The 11,423-nt window shown below is 43.3% G+C and overlaps 1 protein-coding gene across 1 annotated transcript; it reads left to right on the top strand.

The window, feature by feature from the left end:
- Positions 1 to 947: 947 nt before the first annotated feature.
- ARRDC4 (arrestin domain containing 4) lies at positions 948 to 10,994 on the top strand (the record flags this gene model as incomplete). The annotated part of the gene is made up of 8 exons (XM_080692509.1): positions 948 to 1,239; positions 5,348 to 5,414; positions 5,660 to 5,807; positions 7,693 to 7,795; positions 8,798 to 9,054; positions 9,569 to 9,731; positions 10,339 to 10,493; positions 10,898 to 10,994. 8 exons carry the CDS (start codon positions 948 to 950, stop codon positions 10,952 to 10,954), a joined length of 1,242 nt encoding a protein of 413 aa, XP_080548635.1. The 3' UTR covers positions 10,955 to 10,994.
- Positions 10,995 to 11,423: the final 429 nt, after the last annotated feature.

An 11,423-nucleotide genomic window follows, 5' to 3' on the forward strand; every position in this document is an offset into this window, starting at 1 on the left:
AAAGAATTAAGAGTTCTAGCTATTTTCCCACCCAGCAGAGAAAGGCTGCAGTCTGGGAGAACTCCCTGGAGCAACCAGGTTTACAGCCATAGACTTGCTTTTTTTTTTTTTTTTTTTTTTTTTTTAATATTTTCCTCCTACCTATCCTGGGAATTCTGAAAACTGGGAAGGGTGAGGCTTAGAGACCTGAAAGTTGGAACATTCCAAGATGTCCATTAAAATTCCGGTGTGGCCGGCCCCCCAAGTTTCACAAGGAAACACTACTGAGTTCCATTTTCCAGGGCATCTATTTCCTCTCCAGGGTTGTAGATGTAATCATAAATACCAGCCTAGAGCAGCCACAAGTTCAAGTTCGAGGGTGAACTCAGTGACTCCAGCCTACAGTCCTCCGGCAGCTAGAAACTCCGCCCCCGCTTGTAACCATAGGAACAGCTGCCACGCCGAGAGCGGGAGATACCCTGTTCTGCCCCCTCCCTGATTGAGATTGTTTCCCACTGTCTGTCCACATGGGCGCTCCGCCTCATCATTGGCCGGTGCTCCGGGACTGTGCCTCGCTGTAGCCAATAAACGACGTGTGCACGTGCACTGTTGCGTCCTCTGATTGGCTAACACTGCTTGATCACGCACGGACTAGCTGAGCCGGCCGGTTCCTGTGGGCGCCAATGAAATGACTCAGTCGCCATTTACAACCAATCGGCAAGAAGCAGGTCTCACAGCCGACCTATGGGCGCGCGCCGGGGGTGGGCTCTCCCGGCCCCTTTCCAGTCCCAGTCAGGTTTGTTAAAGCGACAGGCCCCGCGGCGTGCCGGTGCATCGGCCGGCACCGCACAGCGGCCGCGGTGGCCCTCGGCGTGCGGCGGGCGCCCGTGACAGCGGCGCCGCGGTGCTGGCGACCCCGGCTCGGGGCCTCCGCGGGCCTGAGCGACGGGGCCGCGTCGCCCGGCGGGATGGGCGGCGAGGCGGGGTCCGCGGCGGCCGTGGGGTCCGAGGGCCGCGTGAAGAGCCTGGGGCTGGTGTTCGCGGACGAGCGCAAGGGCCGCTACTCCAGCGGCGAGACGGTGGCCGGGCACGTGCTGCTGGAGGCGGCCGAGCCCGTGGCCCTGCGCGCGCTGCGGCTGGAGGCCCAGGGCCGAGCCACCGCCGCCTGGGGCCCCGCCGGCGCCCGCGTCTCGGCCCCCGCGGCCGCCTCGGAGGTGGAGTACCTGAACCTGCGCCTGAGCCTGCGCGAGCCCCCGGCAGGTGAGGATGCTCTGCGGGGCAGGGCCGGGGCGCTTCCGGGGCGGGGTCCCCCGGGGGGTCGCAGGTGAGTGGCAGGTACCAAAGCGGGGGCTCCTGCCTCACGGCCCCCAAGAGACCAGACCGGGGGTGCAGCGCCCTGGCCTGAAAGAGCCCTCCAGGAGTCCCTGGATCTTCTAGGATGGGGAGGGAGTGGGCCGTTGCCATGGGAACCCGTGATTAGACAGGCAGGGATCCAGGAATCTAGGTCCCTTCTAGCCCTGGGGCGCAGAAGACAGAATTTAGGTCTTATGAAGGTCTATTCTGCGGTTTCGAGGATTTCAAGAGCCCCCATTCCTTCCCATCCCGATTCTAGAAAGATTCTTTGGTCCATGATGAATTAGCAAAAGTCAGTCTTGGAAAGAGGGAAATAGATCTTGAGGGGCAGTTCAAAGGAAGGGTTTCCAGACCCGACCCTCATGTTTGGTCTCTATCTACTGCAGATTGGGACACTTTATTCAGACTTCTCCCTCTACTTGATACTGCTCCCCCCCCCCTTTGCCTCTTGTTCCTCCCTTTTTCAAACATCTATAGAGACAAGCCATCTTGGACACATCTGGATTACCCCCTTCCTGTTCACTGTTGTCAAGTCGGGTCAACAACAGCTTCTAGAAGTGTCCCTGTGGGGAACCACCACATGGGTGTTGAATTTAACACTAGGTACAAACCTTGATTTCTTTAGTCATGAAAATACTAAGAAAAGTGAGCCTTAGTCCTCTGTCAGTCAGGAGAAACTATTATAAAATCTTTTTTACCTTTCTGCCTCATCATCTGTTAGCTATCAAATAAGGTAATTTAAAGAGATGCATGAGATCTCTGTGTTTAGCCCTTGTTGTATCTTACACAAAATAGAATGCAATTTTGTATTATCCTCCAATGGGGAAAGTAGACTGTCCACAGTTTAATCCTCGAAGTGATAATCTGAGTGATCCCAAAATTGTAGGGATGAAACAGTATTGGAACCAAAGCTCCCCTTTGGATTAACTAGAGCTTGGGATAGTGAGAGTTCTTGCCTCTTTCAGGCTCTTCATCAGTGTGGTCCCCAGGGCCCCCAGCAGGCCTCTCCCAGTAGGAAGAACTAGCACAAATTTTCAAGATGGCTTACAAGAGGAAAGGGCATTGGGAAGGAGAGATACATTGGTTTTTGTCCAAGACATTAGACTCTCTGAACCCATAATGACTGCGTAAATAGATATCAGATTAAAAGCAGTTGAACCTGGGATTAGCCATGAGAATTGCTTTGTAAAAATCTGAGCTTGCAAGTCATTTTTCATTTCACAAGTCATTTCTTGTTTTTGTTTTGTTTTCTATTCTAATGGAATGGAGCAGCTAAGCCTAGACAGTGTGCAGAATTTCACTGTATTTTAGTAATGTCTCATCACAAATATTAGCACTGTTTTATGTAGTTTCTCTTAGTTGAGAGAGGAGGGGAAAAAAACTCCTAATATATACCTTGGGAGAATTAACTTGACATAGTCATAGGTTCTTAGGATCATTTAATCCCCAATCCTGACTATCTTTCAGTCATCTAAAGAGACTTTTAGAAATCTAGATTTCTGAAAATTCTGACCTTAGAATCTATTTTTAAAAAATATCTCCAGATAATTCTTTGGCATTATTTATCTAATCCAACTACTTACTGTCATTGAGACTGATTTTCTTTATATAATTAGTGGGTAATTGTGACAGAATGGCAAAAAGAACCAGAAAGTTAGCCAAGCGTGGTGGCGCATGCTTGTATCAGAATTCTGGAGGCTGAGACTGGAGGATTGCCGTTCACGGACAGCCTCAGGTACTTAGTGAGGACCTCCACACTCAGTGAGACCCTGTTTCAAAATAAAGAATAAAAAACAGGGCAGAGGGTGTAGCTCAGAGATCGAATGCCTCTTCGTTCCATCCCCTGACCCGCCAAAAAAAAAAAAGAACCAGAAAGTTTTCAGTTTTGGGTACCGATCGAGGTGCGACCTTTTCCAAGTCCTTTTCCTTTCCTGAGCCTGTGTCTCTACCTCTAATGGTCTTCTAGATCCCACAGCTCATGAAAGCCTGTAATTATGAGCTTTGGCTGTGAGGCCATTAGTGAATGAAACATCTCCTTGTGACACTGCAGTCCTTAGTATACAATGCAGAGGTAACACGCCACGAGTTCAGGGACGGAAATGGGCACGCAACTCAACTCGTGAACGTTTCAATTAAAGACAATGAAAACAAGATTTTATTCCAAATACTATGGCCCAGGCTTATCAGTTTCTCTTTGTACTGTTTATGTTTTAAGATGATGGATGTGTCGTCTTAAATGGCGTCATTCCTGTGTTTGTTTTCTCCACCACGGGGGAACCTCATATCTCTCTCCCTCTGTTTCTTTCTCTCTCCCTCTCTCATCTCCTTTCAGTGCCCTGGCCAGCCCGTCCCTACACGCCCATCATACTTCCTCATGCTGTTCCCTCGTCTAAATCCCTTCCCGCTGGTCTCCATCCCCGAGAGGCCTCAGGTCTCCTGGTCTTCATGATGCTCGGCGTGTGCGCTCTGGGTCCCTAACACTGGTCATTGCTCATATAAAACCATCCAGTTTCCTCTTCTCCCAGAATGCTTGGGGATCTTAATGTCCATAGTACATGATACTTAAGCCTCACACATTTTGAACTCAGGTTCACGTTTTTGAAAATTTATTACAACTTTGTCAAGCTCTGTAATCTTATGATTATAAATTATAATTTATAGCCCAGCTTCCTGGGGAGCATTGGGATTGCCTTGAGCCTCTCCCAGGATGGGGATGTTACCCCAGCTTCCACTACTGCAGTTCTGCTGAGACTCATAGGGCAGCAGCTAAGCACAGCTGAGCCCTGGGGACTCACCCATCGCTACCTTTTACTCTGTCCTCATGTCCCTGTGACCTGTTATTTGTTCCCCTGCCTTTAAATCACCCACCTAGGAAGTATTTACCTATGAAGTGTTTCTGTGAAAAGGGATTTGTTACTCTCCCAACCCCGTGTATCACAGACGGATTTCGACTTAATGGGCCAATAATGTGTTTCCATTTTCTAAAAGTAGAAGGTTGAAATGTTAATTGAATTAAGGTCATAAAGCTCTAGTAAAGTTGTTGTTTTTTTTTTTAAGAAATCCCATTTTGCTAGTGATTTCTCCTCTTCAAAATTTCTTTAAGTGAATGGGTAAAAAGGAAATCTTCGTTTTGGTGTCCAGTGACACCAAAGCAAACCTCAAATTTCTCTGTGCTTCCCTTTCTTCTTTCTTATCCCACATACAGTAAGGGAATTAGTATTAAATCTGAGCATGAAATGAAGGGAAAGTTTAAAAATGATCTCAGCAGAGCCACCTGGCCAGCACTGGAAGCCATCAAGTCTACTGTGGGTCTGAACTAAGGAGACTGTGGACATACCTTTATCCACACCACACACTGCCCGTGTAGCCTCTCACAGTCAGCAATAACCCTGCTCACGGAATCAAATGGGGCCGGCAGTCCAGAGCAGAGGAAGGGACCATGGGCATGCTGGCAAGTCCCAGGTCAGCTGCTAGAAACCCTCCGAATCTCAGTAGAGCTGATGGATAAATACCTGGCGCTTGCTAAGTAGCTTGTCTTATTGGTTTGGCTGTTTTGTATTATTTCCACTATTATACTACTCATAATTTTTTTCACTTTTTTTCCATCTCTGCCCAAAGAAATGTTGTGGTATGCCCAAAATCAATCGTTTGCTAAATTAGTTTAATGTTCAATTAAATATTGGTATATCTTATTTGTAAAATAAGTTACATTGTGTGTGTTTGTGTATGCATGCACATATACATGTATATGTAAACACATGTACTATGATTGTATATTGGAACCCTGGAATCTAGCACTTTATGGTAAGTACTTGTGTAATTGGTCTCTTTTGAGGATAGAACCAACCACATGTGTATAAAAGCAGATTCAAATTTAATTCTGCAATCTATTTAAAGAACTTTTGGAATATTTATAGCCAAGAAAACCTCCCTTAGAAAAATATGACAACCTAAATTGTGAACATTTTTTATCTAAAACTTACCTCGGTTAAAGTAAATGTAATCTCTTTTATAGGTGAAGGCATCATTTTATTGCAGCCTGGGAAACATGAATTTCCATTTCGCTTTCAACTTCCATCTGAGTAAGTGAAGCTCTTTGGTTTTGGGATTTTCTTTCTCTGCCTTGTGTCCACGCGCATGCTTAAATAGGACAAGTATCGTCTGACTCTACTGCACATGTGTTCGTCCTCAGTGATCCCTCCGTAGATTCGCCTGCTGATCCCCCCCCCCCATTTTTTCAGCCTTAACCACCATTTTGAAGCATGCTTTTCCTGGCTTTGTCTAGCCAAAGATAAACTCATGGGTTAATGCCTTTGATTGTTTTCAGACCTTTGGTAACATCATTTACTGGGAAATACGGAAGTATTCAGTACTGTGTGAGGGCAGTCTTGGAGCGACCCAAGGAACCAGACCAGAGTGTAAAACGAGAACTCCAGGTTGTTAGTCACGTCGATGTCAACACACCAGCATTGTTGGCAAGTTCTTTCTCTCTTCCTTCTTCCTCTTCCTCTCTTCTCCTCCTCCTTTACAATAGCAGTATCTATATGTAGCCAGCTTAGCGGCAATCTGCCCTGTTACTTTCTGGTAGCTTAGAAAACACAATCTTGTAACCCATGAGCATTCATTATAAATATATGATTCTAGGTTGGGCAAATTACAAATTGTGCGCTTTAATACTATTGATTATGTCCCTGATGTTCAGGGTTCTTCTGCCAAAAAGTTAACACAGGCTGGAAAGGCATTAATAAGGCTTAATAACAATAATGCGCACACAGCGAGTAGTTCCTTTGACCAGAGCGGCCACATTCACAGGACTGTGGTATTCTAAACTCTTCATAATAGCAGGTTGAGGAACAGTAATTATGGAAGAGGGATAATCGTGCTTAGCCTGTCATTGAAGCGGAGGCCATTATGCTGTGCACCCTCCATCTTCCATGCGTTTTCCAACATTAGGCGAGTGCGTGCAGCTGCTGCCGAAGTCCTTTCACTTATCATTTCCTTATGACAGATTTGGCCACATTAAAGCGTTGAACTTCTGATAATCACCAGAAATACCCTAGACTGATAAGAAAGATCAGGCTATAAGTAACAACAGAATGGGCAAGATGGGAGCTAATGAGCTAGATTCTTTTATCTAAACCCATATTATCAAAATAATATAAAATTATACCTTGTACTCTCATGATAGCGTCTCGGACCTAATGGTTCTTCATTTAAATATGAATGATTTTTTTTACTTCATAAAAAAATACTGAGATCATTTAAACTTTCCATCATGAAATTGATGTGATGAAGATGTATTTTTGTATAAAGACAAGGAAAAAAACCAACGAATAAAAATAGTTCAGTTCTTATTTTCACAGGAAAAAGAAATAGAACTTAATTTAATGTTCACCTTGGGGTAGAAAATAACAGAGATGCTGTGGTCGCATGATCGCTTGTGGCCCAAATCATAACGTAGCCGGCACTCAGCTGACCTGGCTCATAGCTCTGACTTTTTAGCACCTCCTTAAAAATCCCCTTTTGGAAAAGCAGAGATGCTAAGTATGTGATATTATTAAAAACTAGTTATAATTAGGAGGTTATATATTCCTAACATCTTTGTAATCATTATGGTAAATTATTTAAATGAGTTTTGGTTTTGCCAAAAGCAGACACTAATTGTTCTTTGCTATTTTTTTTGTAAAGAAAAAGATACTACAAGTAACGTTGGGTTTTACAGAAAGCTTTTGTTGTATGCAGGTTATAAACTGAGGATTTTAAATCTTATGTTATTTTTCTTGATACTAATAGAATAAAATACTGTAGTGGGGTATAATGTGTTTGATAATCTTTTCAGATCTAGTAATGTTAAGTACATTGTATATAGTCACACACAGAGCCCCTACTCCATTACAAGGGTACTTGTAATTTGGTAATGGCTTAAGGGGGGGGAAAGGCTATTTGCTTATTCCACATAGTAAATGCCAAAACAAATACAACATTCTGATTATTTTTATATTTCTTCTTTGCTGGATCCATACACAACATCTGAAAAATAGTTTTGTCATATTTATAGGTACAAATACAGCCTTCGATTGTTTTTAAGGGATGAGATATTATTTCCTAGAAATACAATAGCTTTGGGGTAAAACAGGATGATGTCATGCTAACTTGGATCTGAAAATTCACCTTTGTCCTCCTAAGAAGGCTGTGGGAAGGCAGCCCTTTGTGTCGCACACGTGCTCGGCCTGACATGTCATAGATAATAAGGAAGGTTGATACTGCTTTACAACTGTTCTACGAGGAAGGACGTAATTTTCAGTTCTATGGATTCTCCAGCATGGTTTAATTAAGGTCCTTTTATTTGAAATTTTCAAGACTCCTGTATTGAAAACTCAAGAGAAAATGGTTGGCTGTTGGTTCTTCACTTCCGGTCCAGTCTCGCTGAGTGCCAAAATCGAAAGAAAGGGATACTGTAATGGTAAGCAACGTGTTTGAAAGCCCAAATGAAAAGATTCATTTATTTATTTTATTAGCTAAGTTTACGTGGTTTTAAATAGTGTGTTTTGTAATGTAGGAGGCACTTTTTAAAAACATGAATAATAAAAATGTTAATATAAATAATTGATGTTTAAATATTTGAAGTGGGTCAACAGAGTCTGGTAATACTGATAGTTTTTGCCTCAGTTCTGTTAGTTTAGTAAAAAAGAGTAAAACTAGAAGCATAGAAAAATGCCAGCATCTAGTTTTAATGTTGTACAAGTGTGTCTAGAGCCATGTTACTCAGATTAAAACTACGGGAGTATGAAAATACTGTTCTAGTTCTGATTCCACGCTGTTGTGCGATCTTCAAGTGTGAGGGAGTACAGTGGAGAACATGAATAGGCCCCGGCCACATTGAAAATACTGTTGGAATCCTAATTCCACGCTGCTGTACAATCTACAAGTGTGTGGGAATAGAATGTAGAACATGAACAGGCTTCAGCCACACCGGGGCCGTGTGTGTGGGATGGGCATCATGGTGTGGACGGCGATGCTCTAGAACCTGCCTCCTCCACCCATTGTTTTCTTGGTGCCTTCACGTTACTGATTCCTTAAAAGCAAAGGCTTTGTTCTCCTCCTGGGCAGATTTTAATTTGATAAACCCTTGTAAGTTTGTTCGTATTTTTTATACTTAACACAGTACCGAGTCATTTATTTGTATATCATATATACAGACTGGTTATTCACCTGTCTTTAGAGTTGTTAATGCACTCTTGCATAATGAAAAATGCAATAATTAGAAAATAACTTTTTCTACAATTTGCAGTAAATTTCCATTTATCTAATAGAGATTTGCAGTATTAAGTTTTCCATTAGGGCTTCTAAGTTTATGAAAGTATTATTGGAGCACATTAGTTTTAACTAGTAATGACAATACTCTGTTTTAGTGAGAAATATTTGAAAAGTCTCTGAATCTATCCTGCTCTTATTTTCATTTTAGGAGAAGCTATTCCGATCTATGCAGAAATAGAGAATTGTTCTTCTCGTCTGATTGTCCCCAAAGCAGCTATTTTCCAAACCCAGACATACTTGGCTAGTGGGAAGACGAAGACTGTCCGTCACATGGTGGCCAACGTGCGAGGAAACCACATCGCCTCTGGGAGCACCGACACGTGGAATGGGAAAACTCTAAAAATCCCACCAGTCACTCCGTCCATCCTGGACTGCTGCATTATCAGAGTGGACTATTCCTTAGCTGTAAGAGGAGCTCCTGGGAAAACTAAAAGTACACAGAATGGGGCAAGAACTAGAGCCCTGTCACTGGGAATATTATTCTTAAGTCAGGATTTAGGAACACCATTTTCTGTCAGAATGACCACTAGTTCTGAAATATATGGAGATTAGTCTTTGCTTTGATTAAAAACAGTCCTTCCCAGAGGGGATTTAATAAAGTAACATAAAAAGAGGTGATTTAAGGGCTGGTGTTAACGTTATAAATACTTAATTCTCTGTAATCACTATTGTCAGCCATGCCCAACTTAATTAGGAAGTGTACTCGAGCCGCAGTTTCTTGTCACGATAGTCACTATATTTTGTATACTTTTCATTTTGTTTACTCGTCACTACCTTCAGTTAGGAAAGTTTACATTTGTGATGGGGTTGGGATGGATCGTGAGATAAAGGTATTTTTTTGCTGTGAAAAAGAAACAAATTGGGCTCTCTCCTGTCAGGTGTGCTTATATGTGTGCCTTTCTCTTTTTTGACATACTAGGTATACATCCATATTCCTGGTGCTAAAAAATTGATGCTTGAGCTGCCATTAGTTATTGGTACAGTTCCGTACAATGGTTTTGGCAGCAGAAACCCCAGTGTTGCCAGCCAGTTCAGTATGGACATGAGCTGGTTAACGCTGGCCCTTCCAGAACAGCCTGAAGGTAAAATATTTTGAAGTTCTCTCATTATAAAGTTTTATCTAGAAAGTAGCGACAAACATGCCTTACATGATCATAAGTGTACACATGTTAATTATCACTAATTATTACTGCTATCACAACTGTCTTACTATTTTATATCTAAAAAGTCACACATCCATGAAAGTTTAATTACAAGGACACAAAGCTATTGATGGCCAGCTCGGGAATAAATTGTTTATCTCCTAATACCAATGTTTAATAGTAAAACAATGAAAAATAGTCAAAATGAAAGTGCAGAGTGGTACGTGTTTTCTGTAGCCACATTTCAATGATGTTTGCCTAAACTATAACACATTAAAAACAATGAAAAACCGTCAAAATAGGTTCATTATTCTAGACTATAACACACACAACACACATCCTAGAAATGAAAACCAACTTTAGTAGTGGTTTCATAAACGCAGAATCAGATTTCTTGTTCTTGTTGCAGTGAGCACAAAGACTTGACTAGAGGAAAAATACCTTATTTTTCTTTTCTGTTCAACTAAGTTTCTTCTTTCCGTAAGAGTTCAGAAGAAATGTTGATTTTTGCCTGAATTTCGTAGCTGCAGCTCCGTTTCTGTTTCAGCGCCACCTAATTATGCAGATGTGGTATCAGAAGAAGAATTCTCCAGACACATTCCTCCATATCCTCAGCCCCCTGACTCTGAAGGAGAACCATGCTACCCTATCTTTGCCTGCATGCAGGAATTCCGGTTTCAGCCTCCACCTCTTTACTCAGAGGTAAACAAAACGAAAAGTGGACTTTTTTATGCAGCAAATAGTATTATGTAGCAGATGATCATTTGCTGTCCTCCACTCACTCAAGTGTCTGCTGCTGACCTGTAATGAGTAGAGGACGCATATAAATGTGTTTTGACTGTGGTGGTAGATTATCCCTGGTGCATGTAGCATGTGTTTGTGTGTGTGTGTGTATTTTCTGTGGTCTGTGGCATCTATAAACAGTGCCATGGATTGCCTTTGAGATGTTCTGTGGCTGTGGAGCACAGAGAACCTGCCAGGCTCCTGGAACTTGGTAATAACTGGCTCTGAGCAGCTTGGCTCAGAGCCGGCAAATAGAAGTAAGTAGACAGCGGAATCACCTCCCAGGATGCTGCCGCTGTAACCTCCGTCTTCTTCTCTGGCAGGTTGATCCACATCCTAGTGAGACCGAAGAGGCCCGGCCGGTTTCTTTCATTCTCTGAATGTGTCCAGAAGTCACTGTGTTCATCATCACATTACAACGCCAGTTCTCGCCTTCTCTGCCTTTATTCAGGGGAGGCAAGACGACTAACTTAAGAACATAAAAGAACATAAAGCTTGAAGACAGTCGAAACTGAAGAATACAGGAGCATTCTAGTGGGCCAAAAGGATGTTTGCATGACTTTATACTTTAAACGCTGGGGTGAGGAGGTAGAAAGGCACAGAACGTGAAGGAAGTCCTGATGGGGTAGAGTAAGTGAAGGGGGGCCTGCGCCCACCTGAGGAGGGGCCTGTGCTTAGTGGGAACACTGCTCAGGGCGCCTCTAGAAGGGTTTCTCGACGTGGAATGGAAGTGTCCTGAACCTAAGGCGATGCGGATTCACTGGGAAAGGACTTGACTCGAGAGGAAGAAGGGTGGAAGTGTGTGATAGGAAAGTGGCCTGCGCTCGGTGCAGGTGAGACCCGTGGGCT

The sequence above is a fragment of the Muscardinus avellanarius genome, assembly GCF_963383645.1.
Source record: "Muscardinus avellanarius genome assembly, chromosome: 3".
Classification (NCBI taxonomy): domain Eukaryota; kingdom Metazoa; phylum Chordata; class Mammalia; order Rodentia; family Gliridae; genus Muscardinus; species Muscardinus avellanarius.